General features: G+C 47.2%; 1 protein-coding gene across 1 annotated transcript in view; it reads left to right on the plus strand.

Annotated features, from left to right (window-relative positions):
* LOC115105094 (neuropilin-1a) overlaps positions 1–21,070 on the plus strand; it is a 79,700-nt gene extending 58,630 nt beyond the window's left edge. The window contains 11 exon segments of the mRNA XM_029626695.2: positions 4,784–4,959; positions 5,239–5,394; positions 6,825–6,969; positions 10,025–10,030; positions 10,033–10,134; positions 12,608–12,655; positions 13,891–14,034; positions 15,531–15,808; positions 16,939–17,035; positions 17,490–17,543; positions 17,784–21,070. Of these exon segments, the coding sequence (XP_029482555.2) occupies positions 4,784–4,959; positions 5,239–5,394; positions 6,825–6,969; positions 10,025–10,030; positions 10,033–10,134; positions 12,608–12,655; positions 13,891–14,034; positions 15,531–15,808; positions 16,939–17,035; positions 17,490–17,543; positions 17,784–18,085 (1,508 nt within the window). The 3' untranslated portion in view covers positions 18,086–21,070.
* Positions 21,071–22,023: the final 953 nt, after the last annotated feature.

Here is a 22,023-nt window from a genome sequence, read left to right on the forward strand (position 1 = left end):
TCGTTTGTTCACGCCATCTGCTTTAATTCGCTCAAGAAACAGTCATTCTAGAAGCTCTAAATGCATCTTCCCATGAAACTGATTGACTTGAAGTGACTGGCATGCAGTTTGGGCATTTCACCTGTTAAACAGGAAGAATTATCATTCACCATTGACAGATGATGGCCTACTTTGAAACGAGGAATGCCTAACTTGGTGTTTGAGGTTATAAAATGTTCCTGAGGCAAGACGTGTGGGCAAGTGGGCAAACGTGGCAATTGGAGGATGCATGTTATGCACCTATTCCATAGTGATATTCAATCGGTCTGGTACAAACTTTGATCGAGAAATTAAGACGTCATTTCAAAACTTTTTTTGCGCTCCCTAAACCCCCCAAAAAAGAGCACTACACCACTGCTCCTCGGCTATAGAAGGTTGCAGCCTCTGAAAGTCATAGAGACAATCCAAGTATATCCCACATCCATTGGCTTCATGTCTTTCCCCAGCATTTTACAGCTTGTTTCTAGCATAAAGCATTGCGGACTAAAGCGCAATTATAGATCGTTTTATATAATCAGGTCTATTTCATTTGTATTCAAATCAATCGTATCAGTAGCAAGCTTTGGACCCCAGGAAAAGTAGCTGCTGCCTTGGCAACAGCCAATGCGGACCCAGAATAAATCAAATAAATACCTTCATTCCTGTTTCTCACCTTCACGCTCTCTCTCTCGAACTGAACAGTACATCAGTAGGCCTAGTATGTGCGCACAGATATTGCGTTTTTTGCACAAATTAACTCGCCTCCTGAAATGCCACCACACACAATACAGTCCTTGGTTAGGCAGCACAGTAGGGTTTACATCAATAAGAGCAGGGCAGGCTGATTGAGACCACACTAGGTGCACTTGATATTGCGCGCCCAGCAGAGAATCAAGGATGAGGGGCAGCATCGGGCACACATGAGATACTATAATAAGCAACTCATTCTCCAACCCTGAGTAATATCGCATTACGACGATTACAAATTACATGACCCTTCCCTGGACTAAATTTGAAAAAGCATAACCCTCTCCCATTTTCCTCCGGGTAACTATGGTGTACATGTTGGTGTCTCCCTAACTCACAGTAGTGAGAGCCCAGTGAGAGAGGGTTTACTCTGAGGCGAGTGCTGCCTTCTACATTATGAAGGAGAGGCGCATGAAGATGATTACGCATTGATGTTACCTGATGTTTAGATGTACCTCATTCAATATGGATGACATCAACAGCAGGCAGGCCGGCAGGCAGAGTAGTTTAGCATAGACACGCACACACACACACACGCACACACACACACACACACACACACCGTCTCCGTGGCTCTTGTCCTACCCTCTGTCCTTTCCTCAACCCCCTCAGTCTCAGCCCCCTGCTGGGTCCACAAAGTCTGCAGTGATCTTCATCAGCGTGATGCTGGCAACCTTCCAGCCACTACAGGGCTTTGATTGTGGTCAGGTTCACAGCGTCTCTACCTCTTTGTCAACGTGCATTTATTTTATGGCATTGCGAAGGGCTTAATGTATGTGTGTGCATTTGTTGGTCTGCGAGTCTGTCTGTGTACGCTAGCTTTCGTATGTGTTCGTTTTTTGTGCTTGTTAGTGTGTGTGAGAGCTCGTGCCTTTGTGTGTGCGTGTCTGTGCGTATGTGTGTTCGCGTGAGCGTGTGTGCATTTGTATGAGTGTATATGCAGAGGGCAGTGCGTTGCTGGCACACAGCTGGACGTGAGACCAGACCGCACTGCAGACACACACACACACACACGTACAGACATACACACACACACACCGCACTGCGGGGACACACACACACACCGCACTGCAGACACATCACAGGAGCAGGGAGCGCCACTCTGTGACCTCATCAGCCGACGGCGGGCAGGGCACCACTCTGATCACACTGCCAGCTGGATGTTCTGCACACGCTCAGAGAGGAGAGGAGACAGAGAGAGAGTCAGAGCGAGAGAGAGAGAGAGAGAGAGTCAGAGCGAGAGAGAGAGAGAGAGACAGAGAGAGAGAGAGACAGAGAGAGAGAGACAGAGAGAGAGAGAGAGAGAGACACAGAGAGAGACAGAGAGAGAGAGAGAGAGAGAGAGAGAGAGAGACACAGAGAGAGACACAGAGAGAGACAGAGAGAGAGAGCGTGATCCTGTAATTCTCTGGTCAGGTTCGAGAGGTTCTGCTTTAAGGCTGCTTTCAGTCCTGCATTCAGAGAGATTACTGACAAATGCTTTTTAGGAGATATCAAAGTGGTCCGATCTAAGCCCACAGAGAAACAGCCCACTGAACTAAACGTTGTTTCCACGTCATTTCAATGAAGTGACATGGAACCAACGTGGAATAGACTTTGAATTGACATTTGTGCCCAGTGGGAGGGCCTTCAGGTTGTGTCTAATCTTATCTGGTCTTTGCACATGAGATGTGCCCTGCATTAACCTCATCACTTCTGACTGCTGACTCTCGGCTGTTCTATTGGTAAATAAGCCTATGTGTGTGTTTAGCCACAGAGTTCCCAAGCCAAACCCTAGGCTACCCTGCTCAGCCTTGCCCCTTGCAGTGGTGTGCCACTACACACACGCGCTGTCGGTTTATGGGTGTGTCCGCTGTGCGTGCCGCCCAAAACAGTTCCAACTGAGGTGCATTAAAAGCTCGTGACCACAGCAGATGACCTGTGGTGCTCTGATCACCCAAACTTCCCCCCTCTCTAACTCTCTCTTATCCATCCGCTTCAAAGAGTGAGAGCGTGAGCCCACCGCAGTGGAGTGCCTTAGCTTCCCTCTGACATGGCTCCATCAGAGATCACAGGGATCACACTCACAGGGCGCTTGGCAGGCGACGAAAGAGAAATTCTCAGCCTCAAACGGATGACAAATCTCCCCGTGAGCGTTTGGTCCTGTCCTGAGGAACCACGGCGCTCTCTCTCTGATTCGATTTGGACTCGTTCGGGTCTCCTGGGAGTCACGTAGAACTAGTTTATTCCTCTCTGTTTTGAACAGGAACTGTGATAACGATGATAAAGATTGAATGAAGCCTTGTTCTTCTTGGCAGAGTTACACTGAGTTTCATACAGTCGCAGACAATCCAAGAATATATCTCCTTTTACCCCTCTCTCTGGGAGCAGATTGTAAATATGATATTGGTTACTGCAGGTCACTGCAGACTCTTTTGATTAAGTGGATGGAAAGGAAAGAGACGGTCAGTCAGGAGACAGACAAGACAGTCAGCCTGTGTGTGTGGATTCATTGCCTGAACATTTTTCTGAGCCGGAAGGTGCAAACGGCACAAAGTGAAACAGCCACCAGCAGCAAGCAGTTAGGGCATATGAAAGCTAGAGTGAAAGCTAGAATGAAAGGTAGAATGAAAGCTAGAGTGAAAGCTAGAATGAAAGGTAGAATGAAAGGTAGAATGAAAGCTAGAGTGAAAGGTAGAATGAAAGGTAGAGTGAAAGGTAGAATGAAAGGTAGAGTGAAAGGTAGAATGAAAGGTAGAGTGAAAGGTAGAATGAAAGGTAGAGTGAAAGGTAGAATGAAAGGTAGAATGAAAGGTAGAGTGAAAGGTAGAATGAAAGGTAGAGTGAAAGGTAGAGTGAAAGGTAGAATGAAAGGTAGAATGAAAGGTAGAGTGAAAGGTAGAGTGAAAGGTAGAATGAAAGGTAGAATGAAAGGTAGAGTGAAAGGTAGAGTGAAAGGTAGAATGAAAGGTAGAGTGAAAGGTAGAGTGAAAGGTAGAGTGAAAGATAGAATGAAAGGTAGAGTGAAAGGAATGAAAGAATGAAAGGTAGAGTGAAAGGTAGAATGAAAGGTAGAGTGAAAGGTAGAATGAAAGGTAGAGTGAAAGGTAGAGTGAAAGGTAGAGTGAAAGGTAGAATGAAAGGTAGAGTGAAAGGTAGAATGAAAGGTAGAGTGAAAGGTAGAATGAAAGGTAGAGTGAAAGGTAGAGTGAAAGGTAGAATGAAAGGTAGAGTGAAAGGTAGAGTGAAAGGTAGAATGAAAGGTAGAGTGAAAGGTAGAGTGAAAGGTAGAATGAAAGGTAGAGTGAAAGGTAGAATGAAAGGTAGAGTGAAAGGTAGAATGAAAGGTAGAGTGAAAGGTAGAGTGAAAGGTAGAGTGAAAGGTAGAATGAAAGGTAGTGAAAGGTAGAGTGAAAGGTAGAATGAAAGGTAGAGTGAAAGGTAGAGTGAAAGGTAGAATGAAAGGTAGAATGAAAGGTAGAATGCACAAGGCACTCAAGGGGACGAAAATGAACGAACACAGATTCGGGATGAAAGCTCGGAGAACACAGGGCTAAATTAGAGCAGAGGTATAGAACGACAAAAGGAAAGGGGGGACGGTGGGGATGAAGGGAGAGAGGGTGTTCAAGATGAAAGAATAGCACTCCCAGGTAGAAATGACCGCTGAAGGAAGGGAGAGTTTTAATTGGATGACGGGAGACAAACACTCCAGGCGGAGACATTAGTATTCAAGCGGTTAGGAGAGAGAGAGAGAGAGAGGGAGAGAGAGCGAGAGAGAGAGAGCGAGAGAGAGAGAGAGAGAGAGAGAGAGAGAGAGAGAGAGGCATCACAAAGAGAGAGTGTTTCTCTCTCACACCATCACTATCACTCACTGTCTCAGTCATTTAACCCATCCCTCTCTTTTCCCCTATTAACACATAAACCATGGAAAACAACCTCCTCGGACTGGTGATAAAATATCCCCCTCAGGTTCTCTCTCAAATCCCTCTTGCTCATTGAAAGACTTATGCTAACCTCTAACTCTCTCTCCCCCTCTCAGAGTATCCATGTTCAGGCATGCTTGGCATGGTATCGGGCCTGATCACTGATGCCCAGATCACAGCTTCGTCCCACACGGACCGGAGCTGGGTACCCGAGAACGCCCGCCTGCTGACCAGCCGCTCCGGGTGGACCCTGCTGCCCCAACCCCAGCCCTTCACCTCAGAGTGGCTACAGGTTAGATCAACTATATTAATAGACTATTCTTATGTTTTTGGGCGGGCTTTGCAATTAGAGATAGGTTCGATGGTTATGAAATATCATTGGTTCATATAACATCTTTTCTGAGAATATATCCTACCTTTACGTACAAAGAATTTGGCCAAAATGAGGATGAGATTACGAATAAACAGTTTGGAATCACTTTACTTACGGCATACAGGTATAATGCATTATGAGCCTGTCATGAGTATCTATGAACTGCTTATAACGTGTTTCCTCTCCATTCATCTGCAGGTGGACCTGGGGGAGGAGAAGCTGGTACGAGGGCTCATCATCCAGGGAGGGAAACACCGAGAGAACAAGGTGTTCATGAAGAAGTTCAGACTGGGATACAGTAACAACGGATCTGATTGGAAGATGGTCCAGGACGCCAGCGGCAACAAGCCAAAGGTCAGAGCCGTTTTCATTGGTTGTTTGTTTGTTGTGTTTACCATGTTGAGCAGTTAACAGAAAGTAGGGTTTTGTTGACTATCTAATGGGAAATTATTTCCCTGTTCCAAACTGAATACCAGTGACGTTGAGTCAGTTTTCACCCATCCTTTGTACCGTGGATGTTGAAACATTTATGAAGTCCATTTGGGTAGTACTTCATAGCACATTAGGATAACCATCTGTAAGGTTTCTCCTAGACCTACCCCTGCCTAGCGTCTATCCTCTCAGTATTCCGCTGTTGCTGCTCAAGCCTTACAGTAGAATCGCACTCTACTCAAGAGAGCGGAGAAGAAGGCAGGAGAGCTGAGAGAGCGCGTGTGACACGCAGAAACGACCCTAGATGTATCTGCCGCCGTGGGCATGCTTTGAGTGTGTCACACGCGCACACAGCGCCTTACACACACACCGTACACACGCCTCGCACACACACACACGCACACACACAGACGCACACCTCCAGGAAGTACCTCTACAGCCCTGTCCCCAATTACAACTTTCTCCGACAGGATGTGGTGTAAGTGTGTTCCAGATCACCTAATGGTTGATTTCTGAAGGAGTGAGAGGCTGGGCATCTTCCTGTCCTACTCGTTCCTCCATCTCTCCCTCTTTCCCTAAGAACCTCCGAGCATCAAAGACAGACAAGACGTGTTCCAGTGTTAATGGTCACTAATCCACTACACTCCATCACTGTCCCCTCCTCTACCTCTCCTCTCCTCATCTCCACTACTTTCCTTTACCTCTCCTCTTCTCTACTCTCCTGTCCTTTCATCTCCTCGCCTCTACGTGTACCTCTGTTATTCCCAAACAGAATCCTCCTGTCTTATTCAGATGACAAGACCAGAACTGCTGAGCGACGAGAAAGCATTTAGTCCTCTCCTCTATCTTACCCCTTCGCTACGTTATTCCCAAAGAAAAAGGCCCCTAGCCTCTCTCTTTCCTCTAAATAGAGGACTTCTGAGGCTGAGCCGAGACAGAGTGAGCTGAGGCTGCCCTTGACCGCGGTGTCCTGCTGGGGCGGCAGGTGCTAGTTGTAGCCACCGGGCTCTCGTTTACAGTCCCACCGACAGTGTTTTTTAGATGTCAGCCGGAGAAATCTGGTCCATCTTCCATTGTTTTCTCCCCTCTCTCAGCCCTGCTCGAGCCCTGCTCATTTTCCAAAGGAAGGAATAAGTCTGCCTTAGGGTCTCTGTGATAGGAGAGAGACATCAGAGAGAGCAATGACATTATCAGACAGGAACATTTCTCTCTCGTTTTCTCTCTTGTGTGTATCTGTCTCTCTCTGTATCTGTATCGGCCTATCTCAGCCTCTCTCTCAGCTGCAGTGTGTACGGTGTCGGACTTCTCCTCTGCTGTTGTCGATGAACTAACACAGGTGGTCCTCTCCACAGATTTTCGAGGGGAATCAGAACTACGATACACCAGAGCTGAGGACCGTGGAGCCCTTGCTGACCCGATACATCAGGGTTTACCCAGAGAGGTCCACCCCTGCTGGGATGGGCCTGCGCCTCGAGCTCCTGGGCTGTGAGATCGAAGGTAGGCCGCAAATGGAATCCTACACACACACGCATTTTAATTGTAGACACATGTATACTACAAACACACACGCACACCAGTGGAGGCTGCTGAGGGGAGGACGGCCCATAATAATGGCTGATATCAAACACATTAAACATGCGGTTTCCATGTGGCTGATACTATTCCATTGACTTTATTCCAGCCATTATTATGAGCCGTCCTCCCCTCAGCAGCCTCCACTGACGCACACATACACACACACACACATCTTCTGTCATCTGTGTGATGACAGTTCTACGACTGAATACATGGTGTTTGTCAAGGTTGGGGTATTTAAAGATGCTTAGAACGATTCTCCACGTGGAGTCAACAGCTGTCCAGGGCCCAATAGGCCCCTCTATCTCTCCCTGAGAGGGACAGTTGTCCAGTCTCCATGCATGCTGCATCAAAGCCATTCCTGAAGCAAGACCGCTCATACATATTACATGGGATCAAATGAAACCCCATCTGCCCTGAGGATTACTGCCAACCTCTTCCAGTCCCTGTTCCATCCTTTCTCTGGGGCCACTCTCCTCTTTCTCTCTCTCCTCTCCCCTCTGTCTGCCTCGCTCTCTCTCTGTCTCGCTCTCTTCACCTCGCCCCTCTCTCTCTCTCTCTCTCTCTCTCTCTCTCTCTCTCTGTGTGTCTCTCTCTCCACCTGTCTTTCTCTATGTCGTCTCTCTCTCTCCCTCCCTCAACTCCCTGCTATGAGAACATGCTCTGGCCAGGCCTAAGTGGATTTACATATTGGATTTCAGGGCTGTAGCGAGCGCAGCCCTGTGTAAGCCATGGAGTCCCACCGGGGCTTTAGAAGGATGATAATGCTTGTTTTCACTGTTAATGCCACCACACACTCAAAAACACACACACACAGACACAGACGCAGACACACACACACACACATACACAAATACAGACACAGGTACGTGAGTGGTGGTGTGTAAGCTAAGCCCCAGGAGTACAGATAAATTCCAGCTAGAGCATTGACCCTGTCAATGACCCCTCCACCCTGAATCTGACAGAGGTTGATCACTAATATTTCATATAGCAGAGGGGAATTCTAGATTACACATGCACTCTCTCCTCTCCCCTTCTCTTTCAATCTCCCTCTCTCTCAATGTCCCTCTCTCTCCATCTCTCTGTCTCTCCATCTCCCTCTCTCTCCATCTCCCTCTCTCTCTATCTCCCTGTCTCTCCATATCCCTGTCTCTCCATCTCCCTCTCTCTCCATCTCCCTGTCTCTCCATCTCCCTCTCTCTCCATCTCCCTGTCTCTCCATCTCCCTGTCTCTCCATCTCCCTGTCTCTCCATCTCCCTGTCTCTCCATCTCCCTCTCTCCATCTCCCTGTCTCTCCATCTCCCTGTCTCTCCATCTCCCTCTCTCTCCATCTCCCTGTCTCTCCATCTCCCTCTCTCTCAATCTCCCTCTCTCTCCATATCCCTGTCTCTCCATCTCCCTCCCTCTCTCTCCATCTCCCTCTCTCTCAATCTCCCTCTCTCTCCATCCCCCTCCCTTCTTCCCTCCCTTCTTCCCTCCCTCCCTCTCACTGTCCTGGGAAAGCCCACTCATTACTCTGTCAGGGTAAACACATCCAGGCTGTGTGTTAGCGGAGCATGGATCAGAACTGTGGCCTTGCCCACATCCAACGAGGCCAGTGGGCCCTAATTATAGGCCAGGGTGGGGCCCAGCCTCCAGCCCAATTCTAGACCCATGCATCTGATCTCCAGTCTAAACACAAATCTAGCTTCGGTTTCAAATGGCACCCTATTCCCTAAGTAGTGCCCTGGTCAAAAGTAGTTCACAATTTAGTAGTTCACAAAGTAGTTCACAAATAGGGTGCCATTTGGGACACAAACCTAAAGCCTCAGCATCCACCGGCTCTATTCACACTAAACTTCCTCTGTATCCTGATAAAAGGGGGCTGTTAATAGCTCAGTGATTGAATCCACTGGCATGGCCTGCCTTGTATGTGTTTGTATATGTTTGCGTGTGTGGTGTATGTGTGTGGTGTACTGTATGCGTAGTGTATGTGGTGTACTCTATTTGTGTGGTGTATGTGGTGTACTGTATGGGCGTAGTGTATGTGATGTACTCTATGTGTGTAGTGTATGTGGTGTACTCTATTTGTGTGGTGTATGTGGTGTACTGTATGGGCGTAGTGTATGTGATGTACTCTATTTGTGTAGTGTATGTGGTGTACTGTATGGGCGTAGTGTATGTGATGTACTCTATGTGTGTAGTGTATGTGGTGTACTCTATTTGTGTGGTGTATGTGGTGTACTGTATGGGCGTAGTGTATGTGATGTACTCTATTTGTGTGGTGTATGTGGTGTACTGTATGTGCGTAGTGTATGTGGTGTACTCTATTTGTGTGGTGTATGTGGTGTACTGTATGGGCGTAGTGTATGTGATGTACTCTATGTGTGTAGTGTATGTGGTGTAGTGTATGTGCGTAGTGTATGTGGTGTACTCTATGTGTGTAGTGTATGTGGTGTAGTGTATGTGTGTAGTGTATGTGCGTAGTGTATGTGGTGTACTCTATTTGTGTGGTGTATGTGGTGTACTGTATGTGTGTGGTGTATTCTATGTGTGTAGTGTATGTGGTGTAGTGTATGTGCGTAGTGTATGTGCGTGGTGTATGTGTGTGGTGTATGTGGTGTAGTGTATGTGCGTGGTGTATGTGGTGTACTCTATGTGTGTAGTGTATGTGGTGTACTGTATGTGTGTAGTGTATGTGGTGTAGTGTATGTGCGTAGTGTATGTGCGTGGTGTATGTGCGTAGTGTATGTGCGTAGTGTATGTGCGTAGTGTATGTGCGTATTGTATGTGTGTGGTGTATGTGTGTGGTGTATGTGTGTAGTGTATGTGTGCGGTGTATGTGCGTAGTGTATGTGCGTAGTGTATGTGTGTGGTGTATGTGTGTAGTGTGTGTGTAGTATGTGATACCGCAAACCCTACAAAGGAGCAGCTGAACGCAAGATTAACATTAACTTTCTCTCTCTCCCCCCCTCTCTCTCCCTCTCTCCTCCGCAGCTCCCACAATCCCCCCACCACGCCCGCCCCACCCACCGCCCCTTCAGACGACTGTGATGATGACCAGGCCAGCTGCCACAGTGGAACAGGTGATGACTACGAAGTGACAGGTGCTAACATCACTCTCATGAGACTGCTACCTCCCCTACTCCTCTACCCCTACTCTCACTTTATACTAAGCCCACATACCTACATAAACACACACACACACCTAATCACCTGCACCTGCAACCCCATCTTTACCCCTTTACAACCTAATGAGAAACCTTATCTCGTGCACCTCAGAGCCTGTCTTCCACCCTCAACCGAACATCTTCCCTCACACTTGACCTGCCCTCGCACCTGTCTTCCTCTCCTCCTCCTCCCTTCCCCCACCCAGCTGTGTTTCCCTCTCACCTGCACCTGTCTTTCTCTCCTCCTCCACCCATCCCCCACCCAGCTGTGTTTCCCTCTCACCTGCACCTGTCTTCCTCTCCTCCTCCTCCTCCCATCCCCCACACAGCTGTGTTTCCCTCTCACCTGCACCTGTCTTTCTCTCCTCCTCCACCCATCCCCCACCCAGCTGTGTTTCCCTCTCACCTGCACCTGTCTTCCTCTCCTCCTCCTCCCATCCCCCACCCAGCTGTGTTTCCCTCTCACCTGCACCTGTCTTCCTCTCCTCCTCCTCCCTTCCCCCACCCAGCTGTGTTTCCCTCTCACCTGCACCTGTCTTCCTCTCCTCCTCCTCCCATCCCCCACCCAGCTGTGTTTCCCTCTCACCTGCACCTGTCTTCCTCTCCTCCTCCTCCCATCCCCCACCCAGCTGTGTTTCCCTCTCACCTGCACCTGTCTTCCTCTCCTCCTCCACCCATCCCCCACCCAGCTGTGTTTCCCTCTCACCTGCACCTGTCTTCCTCTCCTCCTCCTCCCATCCCCCCCCACCCAGCTGTGTTTCCCTCTCACCTGCACCTGTCTTCCTCTCCTCCTCCTCCCATCCCCCACCCAGCTGTGTTTCCCTCTCACCTGCACCTGTCTTCCTCTCCTCCTCCTCCCATCCCCCACCCAGATGTGTTTCCCTCTCACCTGCACCTGTCTTCCTCTCCTCCTCCTCCCATCCCCCACCCAGCTGTGTTTCCCTCTCACCTGCACCTGTCTTTCTCTCCTCCTCCACCCATCCCCCACCCAGCTGTGTTTCCCTCTCACCTGCACCTGTCTTTCTCTCCTCCTCCACCCATCCCCCACCCAGCTGTGTTTCCCTCTCACCTGCACCTGTGTCTTCCTCTCCTCCTCCTCCCATCCCCCACCCAGCTGTGTTTCCCTCTCACCTGCACCTGTCTTCCTCTCCTCCTCCTCCCATCCCCCACCCAGCTGTGTTTCCCTCTCACCTGCACCTGTCTTCCTCTCCTCCTCCTCCCATCCCCCACCCAGCTGTGTTTCCCTCTCACCTGCACCTGTCTTCCTCTCCTCCTCCTCCCATCCCCCACCCAGCTGTGTTTCCCTCTCACCTGCACCTGTCTTTCTCTCCTCCTCCACCCATCCCCCACCCAGCTGTGTTTCCCTCTCACCTGCACCTGTCTTTCTCTCCTCCTCCACCCATCCCCCACCCAGCTGTGTTTCCCTCTCACCTGCACCTGTCTTCCTCTCCTCCTCCTCCCATCCCCCACCCAGCTGTGTTTCCCTCTCACCTGCACCTGTCTTCCTCTCCTCCTCCTCCCATCCCCCACCCAGCTGTGTTTCCCTCTCAGCCTTTTATCTCTCAGCAGCCTTGGTCTCTTTCTAGCCTGGCCTCTTTCTCCACTAACCTGATAATAACCTGCCTTACTGCCCCTGACTTCCACCTTTCTATGCGTTGCTGTTCCCTATGGATATGTCCCGACCGGCACCCTGTTCCTTTTATAGTGTACAACTTTTCCCCAGGGCCCATAGGGCTTTGGTCAGCAGCAGTGCACTACATAGGGAATAGGGTGCTATTTGGGACACGCCATGGAGTTCTCCCTTTGGCTATTCCTCTCTCCCAGCCCCATTTCAGCACAGCAGTCTCCAGTGATCAGTGATGTGCATGGCACTCTCAGTCACTCTGGTTCGCTCCCTCCTGGCCCTACATATAGTGAAAGAGGGAGTGTGGACGTGTTTGGTAGGAGTAAAGAGACATAGAAGGAGGGGGCATCCGTTTGGCACCAGAATAATGTGTAATGTGTTACGGCTAAGCTAACTATGCTATGTTTAATGTGTTACGGCTAGGCTAACTATGCTATGTTTTACGGCTAGGCTAACTATGCTATGTTTTATGTTTTACAGCTAGGCTCACTATGCTACACTGTTATGTGTTACGGCTAGGCTAACTATGCTATGTTTTATGTTTTACAGCTAGGCTAACTATGCTACACTGTTATGTGTTACGGCTAGGCTAACTATGCTACACTGTTATGTGTTACGGCTAGGCTAACTATGCTACACTGTTATGTGTTACGGCTAGGCTAGTCTCTCTAGACAGACGGGTCGCCTCCCACAATGTAACCAATGTTCCTAGTGCGGTTGCCCTATGTCTGGGATTTCCCAGGCTACGGCTAGGCTAACTGTGTTAACACTGTGTTGTTTTGACAGGTGGAACCACAATGCCAGAGGCTATGACAGATGTGGACACCATCCCAGGTTAGGACCCATTGTATTATCAATGTACTGTATACAAGACGTGTGTCTGTGTGATTGTATGCGTGTGTAAGGTGCTTAGAATCCATGTGTGTGAGGTTCATTCGTTGTGTGGGTGGAAATCGTTTTTTTTTCCAGTAGTAGTCTACTGAAGAAAAATCTGTCCTCTGCTATTCATCAGATGTGAACTGTGGGGCTGCTCATCTTACAGAGAGCTTGTCACTATCCCTGCTCCAATCCTCCTTAGAACGGAAAAACCAAAAACCTCTTAATTGGGAACAGCATTTCTTCAGAAAAAATGTGTCTGTGTGCCTGAAATGTGGTTCCACATGGGAATTCCATCCTTTGTGTTTAATGGGTAAATATATTCTGCTGCCTGCAGAAACTAGTTAAAACCCAGAGATTATTAAAGGGAATATTGGCTCACATTTTTTATTCTTTGGAGAGCTGGGGCCTTAGCGCTTGCACAGACACCGATATACAGGCTTTCAGAGGCAGAGCTGACATCCTTAACATATCTCCCTTGTGCTGCTTCTCTGGAAGTCTCTTTCTTTATCCAATTTGATAACAAAACGAAGCTCCCCATTGCCCCACTCTTACATACATACTGTACTCTCAGAAGGCCTTTCAGCTCTGTGTGTGTGTGTGGGGGGCTCATTATAAAGTCATCTCCCTCAGTAGGCTGCTGTGAACAACACACACACACACACACACACACACTCGCTTTCTCTCTCTCTCTCTCTCTCTCTCTCTCTCTTGCTCTCTCTCCATCTCTCTCCCTCCTGCTATCTTATTGTCATTGTACATCTTTTTTTATGAGCCCATATCCTGTTCATGCGCTCTGTTTATTAAAAGAGAACATTAACTGGATTTATTCAACATCTCCGTGCAAAGTCCCACCCCCCATCCACCCTATTCTGGCAGGATTTACCATCCTCTCATTGTCTCTCCCTCTCGCTGTGTCTCAGGTTTTTTGTGAAGTTCAAGAGCCCTTTCTTCTGATATTTGAGTTTCACAGTTCTCTGCTTCCCTCTAGTGATTTACCCAAATAAATCATCTCCACAACATTCGCTGTATCTAATCTAGTGAGCCCTCAGGTTATCACAAATCCCCTCTGAGTCATGTTTATACAATGGTCTATTTCAACCAGTTTGTGGTCTGGCCTACTACAGAATCTAGAATGTTTATGTGTGTCTCTATGTGACAGACTGACCTGTGATCTGTCCCCTGCTCTGCAGCGTTCCTGTGGTTTGCGTGTGATTTTGGCTGGGCCAACGACCCCTCGTTCTGCGGTTGGACCTCAGAGGACAGCGGCTTCAGATGGCAGATACAGTCCAGTGGCACACCCACGCTCAACACTGGACCCAACATGGACCACACAGGTACAGACACATCAACACTGGACCCAACATGGACCACACAGGTACAGACACACAGACACATCAACACTGGACCCAACATGGACCACACAGGCACAGACACATCAACACTGGACCCAACATGGACCACACAGGTACAGACACACAGACACATCAACACTGGACCCAACATGGACCACACAGGTACAGACACACAGACACATCAACACTGGACCCAACATGGACCACACAGGTACAGACACATCAACACTGGACCCAACATGGACCACACAGGCACAGACACACAGACACATCAACACTGGACCCAACATGGACCACACAGGTACAGACACACAGACACATCAACACTGGACCCAACATGGACCACACAGGTACAGACACACCAACACTGGACCCAACATGGACCACACAGGTACAGACACATCAACACTGGAACCAACATGGACCACACAGGTACAGACACATAGACACATTACACTGGACCCAACATGGACCACACAGGTACAGACACACCAACACTGGACCCAACATGGACCACACAGGTACAGACACACAGACACATCAACACTGGACCCAACATGGACCACACAGGTACAGACACATCAACACTGGACCCAACATGGACCACACAGGTACAGACACACAGACACATCAACACTGGACCCAACATGGACCACACAGGTACAGACACACCAACACTGGACCCAACATGGACCACACAGGTACAGACACATCAACACTGGACCCAAAATGGACCACACAGGTACAGACACACAGACACATCAACACTGGAACCAACATGGAACACACAGGTACAGACACATCAACACTGGACCCAACATGGACCACACAGGTACAGACACACAGACACATCAACACTGGACCCAACATGGACCACACAGGTACAGACACATCAACACTGGACCCAACATGGACCACACAGGTACAGACACACAGACACATCAACACTGGACCCAACATGGACCACACAGGTACAGACACACAGACACATCAACACTGGAACCAACATGGACCACACAGGTACAGACACATCAACACTGGACCCAACATGGACCACACAGGTACAGACACACAGACACATCAACACTGGACCCAACATGGACCACACAGGTACAGACACACAGACACATCAACACTGGACCCAACATGGACCACACAGGTACAGACACACAGACACATCAACACTGTACCCAACATGGACCACACAGGTACAGACACACCAACAACAACAACGTAAGCTAATGACAACTGTGTAAGTCATTTATATCCAGTTGACCTAGTCTTCTGACACATTGTATGACACACAATCTATTTTTCGAAGTCCTTCAAGACAAAGCTGGTCACACGTATTCTAACTGTCAAAACCAAGGTTTGCCACGAGGTGATTTGTTTTCCCACTGCTGCCTTTTAGCTGAACAGTGATGACATCACATCTTCCTTTTCTCATTGGCCCTTTCCCCTTGTCATGTCCCATCCAGGTGGATCTGGTAATTTCATCTACACACTAGCGACGGGAGCCCAGGAAACGGAGGTTGCTAGGCTGGTCAGTCCGGTGGTGACAGTCAGTCAGTCTGACCTGTGCGTCTCGTTCTGGTACCACATGTTTGGCTCGCACATCGGCACGCTACACATCAAACAGAGGAAGGAGACGGTGGATGGCATGGCCGACATACTTCTGTGGACCGTCAGCGGTCACCAGGGCAACCGCTGGAGAGAGGGACGCGTGCTGGTGCCGCACTCCAGTAAACCCTATCAGGTATGGAGAGAGAGTCTCTGATCTATAGGATTGGACAGATCAATGTAGTATGTCTCATATACATTACAACTACATTATATATACAAAAGTATGTGAACAACCCTTTCAAATCAGTGGATTCTGCCTTTTTCAGCCCCACTCGTTGCTGACAGCTGTATAAAATCAAGCACACAGCCATGCAATCACCACATTGGCAGTAGAATGGCCTTACTGAAGAGCTCAGTGATTTTCAATGTGGCACCGTCATAAGATGCCACCTTTCCAACAAGTCAGTTGGTCAAATGTATGCCCTGCTAGAGCTGCCCCGGTCAACTGTAAGTGCTGTTATTGTGAAGTGGAAACGCCTAGGAGCAAAAACTGCTCAACCGCAAAGTGGTAGGCCACACAAGCTCACAGAACGGGAATGCTGAAGCACGTAGTGCATAAAAATCATCTGTCCTCGGTTACAACACTCACTACCGAGTTCCAAATTGCCTCTGGAAGTAATGTCAGCACAAGAACTGTTCGACAGGAGCTTCATTAAATGGATTTCCATGGCCGAGCAGCCGCACACAAGCCTAAGATCACCATGCACAATGCCAAGCATCGGCTAGAGTGATGTAAAGCTCGCCGTCATTGGACTCTAGAGCAGTGGAAACACATTCTCTGTAGTGATGAATCATCCTTCACCATCTGGCAGTCCGATGGACGAATCTGGGTTTGGCGGATGCCAGGAAAACCCTACCTGCCCCAGTGCATAGTTCCAACTGTAAAGTTTGGTGGAGGAGGAATAATGGTCTGGGGCTATTTTTCATGGTTCGGGCTAGGCCCCATAGTTCCAGTGAAGGAAAATCTTAATGCGACAGCATACAATGACGATTCAGAGTGAAGGCTGTTACAGCAGCAAAGAGGGGGCCAACTCCATATTCATGCCCATTATTTTGGAATGAGATGTTTGACAAGCAGGTGTCCACATACTTTTGACCATGTAATGTACGTTTGATATGTATACATTCAACACTGTTTTAGTTGCAGGGCACGTTTAGTTTGATTAGTGCTACTTAGTGATTAGCGAGGTGATTTAAATTGGGAAATGAGTTGTTGAGAGGTTGTTGTAAAGTTGACAAAAGGTTGTTCTCTCTTTCTTCCAGGTGGTGATTGAAGGGTTGGTGGAGAGGAAGAGCTGGGGTGATATCGCTGTGGACGATATCAAGATCCTTGACAATCTGAACATGGCTGACTGCAAGGGTGAGTGTTTCTTTCCTACATTGATCGTTCAAGCCGGATTTGAGCCAGTGACCTAAGAACACCTGTCTCTACAGGCCTCTACATTGCTTTCCCAGACACAGATGAAACATAGTCCTGGACTAAAACGCAGACTCTCCTTTGAAGGTGCTTTGTTTGTTGTTCAGGACTGTTTCATCTGTGTCCCGGGAACCGGCCCTCTATATCATGTTCAGTTGGGGTGGCAGGGTAGCCTAGTGTAACCAGAAGGTTACAAGTTCAAACCCCTGAGCTGACAAGGTATAAGTCTGTTGTTCTGCCCCTGAACAGGCAGTTAACCCACTGTTCCTAGGCCATCATTGAAAATAAGAATTTGTTCTTCACTGACTTGCCTAGTAAAATAAAGAGTGAAATTATTATTCTACTATTGTGTTGGAGGACAGGACTTTTCTAACTATCTCTCTGTCTTCCTCAACAGATCCTGATGTTCCTACAGAGCCCATGCTACCTGAAGACAGATTCAATGAAATCCGTAAGTCACCCTATTACATATTGACACAAAGCGTTTACGAGATTACCACAGATTTCACTGCTCAACCTCTTCTTCACTCTCTCTTATCTGTTACACACAGCATAGGGATTTAGTGTTGAAAAATAATCACACACAAAAAAAACATATGCACCAGCTATCTACAAATATGAGATGAATGTTGTCCTTATAGGGCACATTACACCAGTCTACTCACCCTCTTCTGCTCATTCTCTCCTGCAGTTGTGGACATCACAGACTTCCCTGAGATCGTGGAGAACAATGAGATCCTGAACGGTGTCAGTGGCGGGGCAGGTAACATGCTCAAGACACTGGACCCTATCCTCATCACCATCATCGCTATGAGCGCCCTGGGGGTCTTCCTGGGGGCCATCTGTGGGGTCGTCCTCTACTGTGCCTGCTCACATGGCCACATGTCTGACAGGAACTTATCCGCTCTGGAGAACTATAACTTTGAGCTGGTGGATGGAGTCAAGCTAAAGAAGGACAAACTCAACTCACAGAACTCATACACAGAGGCGTGAATAGAGAGGGGGAAGTGAGACGTGCGTGTGGGGAGTGCACAAGACTGTAGGCATAGCCAAGACTCAATAAGTTGCCGGGCCTAAAGGGACTGCCGGAAGCCTCTCATTGGAGGAGGCCCAGGTTCAGGAACCAATGGGAGGTTGTGACTGATCCATTGCTTTTCTCAGGAGCTGCAGTAACAGGAACCTACCAGTAGGGGACACTGTGTACAAAATTAAATACAGGAGAAAAATCTGTACAGATGATGAGATGATTATTTTAATTTTTCTATTTGATTTTCATTCATTTTTACAATCGGATGCTGGTGTTGAGACCAATTTAATGATTATAATGTTTAAAGTATTTATCATTTTCTGGGAGGAAGAAACCATTTTGTTATTATTATTTTAAATCAAAGTTGTTATTTTTGTGTTGAAAGAGAAGTATCAAAATCCAAAATGAACCATAACTGACAATGTTGTTGGTACTACTGCCACATGGGGGGATAGAAGCAGGGCGTGTCCCCCCCCCCCCCCCCTTATGACCCCTGCCCTCTGCCTCTGTCTAGAGGTGCGGATCAGAGGTTAAGGGTAACGGTCACGCCCCTTGGCAGTAGATGGTTCTGACAGTGCCTTTAATACACCTTAGTTGGCGTTTTTTCCTCCATTAAGTTCTGACAACGTTATGATAATGATCCGAAAACTAAAGCAGGGGCTTTAAATTAGCTAATAATCAAGTCTGCAAAACCTGATCCAATCCAATCCCTCCATGGCGCTTTTCTCCCTCTGTCCCAGACACACATAATATTGTATATAAGTTTTAATATATTTTAATGCCCTTTTTTAAGAAAGTAAAAGGTAAAAAACAACAAAAAAGCTGCGGTATCCCTTTTTTTCAATAGGTTGTGTTGTAAATACAATCATTTGACTGTTGTTGTGAAGAGTGAAGTGCTGTGGTTGTATTGTTTCATTTCGTTGCTCTCCGGAAGAGAGAGCAGACTCTGTGTGCTGTGTGAAGATAGACCGCTGTTAGGACAGTTCAGTGCACGTTCAAAGAAGACTTGCTCGTTCAACCTGACTGAGCAGCCAATGTCATCTCTGTTCCCTAGATGCAATCCACTTCATGGCACCATGGAGGGGACAACGAAGAAGTTATCATAAACACAAATCAAAAAAGACAAACAGTTGTATTCATGTTATTAACTTCAACACACGAATTAACATCTGGCAGCCACACACCCCTATCCTCCTCCCCTCACACAGGGTCTGTCCTCTTCTCTCATATCAACAGCAGCAGTGGAGGAAGATATATGGAATGTCTGTCTGCCAGCATACCAAAAAAAACAACCATTGCTTTTGCTTCGCTTTAGCTATATGAGTTGACCAGTGGAGTTGACCACCTCTAGTTCCATAGGTAGCAGGTAGTCTAGTGGGTTAGAGAGTTGGGACAGTAACCAAAAGGTTGCTTGTTCGAATCCCTGAGCTGACAAGGTGGAGAAATCTGCCTTTCCTCCATTGAGCAAGGTGGTTTACCCCCCAAAACAACTGTGTGCCGTGGATGTTGATTAAGGCAGCCCCCTTCAGAGGGCTTTAATGCGCAAGACACATTTTGGTTGAATGCATTCAGTTGTGCAACGGACTAGGTATCTCCTTTCCCAGGCATCTGTGGATTGTCCGACAACAAAAAACATTGCAACTTAGAATGCACTTTGTCATTCGACGTCTAAATCCTCTCTAGAGTGATTTAGGCCGAGGGGGGCTTACTGAAGAAAGGCTTTCACAACTGGCTTTCATGTTCACACAACAGGTTAGATTTTCATAATCATGATCATAGGTTTGTATTGTGTTGTCACATATTGGACACACTACGGCCTAGGTTTACGTCTATAAAACGTGTAGCAGCCAAATGTTGCGATGTCAGGGCGGATGTCATAAGGGAAGGACGCTGGTACAGAGCTAAGAGAATGAGAATGCGCTGACCCTGAGTGATGTCATCATGCATGGCGAATCAGGTCACTCGCCCCGTTGTCTTTACCAAAGGATGATTGGATACCTCTTCTACTTGGGGAGGGGTTTGTGATCAGCACACTACAACTGGACGATCCGCAGCCTTTTAACCACATTCACACCTTTTTCAATGAACGTTCACAGGAAATTGACCTCTTGCGTTGCACTGACTGGAATGGACTACCGGGCAATTTCAAAAAGAGGAAGGTGGGTTGACTATAGAAACTGCAGTGTTTGATGGTTCATTTTTATACATGTTTTTCAGCTGAAGTTGCATATCTTGCGTCAATGTAAACTCTGAAATCTCTTGAGACCTACCGATGGATCTAGCAATGCTCCAAAAGAGTTTTGGATGGGGAAGTAAAGGTCTAAGGAGGACTTGACCATTGGAAAGGCCCATTGGATTTTCTACACCACAACAATCAGAGACATAATGATGTCAGGACATCTGCTATATCTGTGTACTATGTCGTGTGCTGTGGTGAACACATGCTCAGCTTGGCTTTTGTTCATTTCAGGTTTGATGTCCCACTTTGCAATGCTTACTGTTTTGTGCATTCAGCTTTGAGGACAGTATCCGCAGTCTGGTAACTAGAGAAAAGGATACTGTAGGGTGGAAACTAAAAAGAAACAATGTTGCACTGATAAATATATTTAAGAAGTTTGTGTTTATAGCATCAATTTGTAAAGAAAATCTAAAACTGAAAAAAACTGTTCATTTTCTTTCTTCTTTTTTATAGTTTCAGATTGTGATATAATTCAGAAATGTACAAATTGAGATGTTTTCATTATTGAAAAAGGTATACAAAATTCCTATAGTTATGTCCCCATTTACCTGGATTATTAGAGCTTCGTTTTGTACTGTCATTCAAATTTTGTGCACATTTTTTTTACAAAACAAAAAAAAAAAACTTTTATTTTCAATACTGCTTCTGTAATTTGCTGTTGTAGGAAAAGATTAATAAACAGCAAGCCTTAAAAAAAACTGGGCGGAACATTTGTATTGTTCTGGTTGTGGTTGGTAGGACTGTATTTGGAGGTCAACATGCTGGTCGTGTGGGCTACTGCAGCGCTGTGTTGATAACACAGGAGGACATAGAGGCACAGTTAAAGGGCCAATTCCCAGTTTATATGGTAGGAAGGAAAGAGATGATATCAAATCAAACTTTATTTGTCACATGCCCCTAATACAAGTGTAGACTTTACTGTGAAATGCTTACTTACAAGCCCTTAGCCAACAGTACAGTTCAAGAAAGAGTAAAGAAAATATTTACCAAATAAACTAAAGTAAAAAATAATAAAAAGTAACAATAAAATAACAATAATGAGGAGGTACCGGTACCGAGTCAATGTGCGGGGTGCAGGTTAGTTGAGGTAATTTGTACATGGAGGTAGGTGTGAAGTGACTATGCATAGGGGGGGGGGGTCAATGTAAATAGTCTGGTGGCCATTTTATTAATTGTTCAGCAGTCTTATGGTTTGGGGGTAGATGCTGTTAAGGAGCCTTTTGATCCTAGACGTGGCGCTCCATTACCGCTTGCCGTGCGGTAGCAGAGAAAACAGTCTATGACTTGGGTGACTGGAGTTTCTGACAATTTTTTGTGCCTTCCTCTGACACCGCCAATTATATAGGTCCTGGATGGCAGGAAGTTTGGCCCCAGTGATGTACTGAGTCGTACGCACTACCCTCTGTAGCCCCTTACGGTCAGATGCCGAGCAGTTGCCATACCAGGCGGTGATGCAACCGGTCAGGATGCTCTCGATGTTGCAGCTGTAGAACTTTTTGAGGATCTGGGGACCCATGCCAAATCTTATATGGTACAAGGTTCTGGATGATTGATCTATAAACAAGGTAAAGAACATACATGGTAGTCAAACTAATAGAATACAAATAAACCCAAAAGTATACTCTAATATACTGTAACAGAATAATGACTACAATATGAACACTA

The sequence above is a fragment of the Oncorhynchus nerka genome, linkage group LG22 (assembly GCF_034236695.1).
Source record: "Oncorhynchus nerka isolate Pitt River linkage group LG22, Oner_Uvic_2.0, whole genome shotgun sequence".
Classification (NCBI taxonomy): domain Eukaryota; kingdom Metazoa; phylum Chordata; class Actinopteri; order Salmoniformes; family Salmonidae; genus Oncorhynchus; species Oncorhynchus nerka.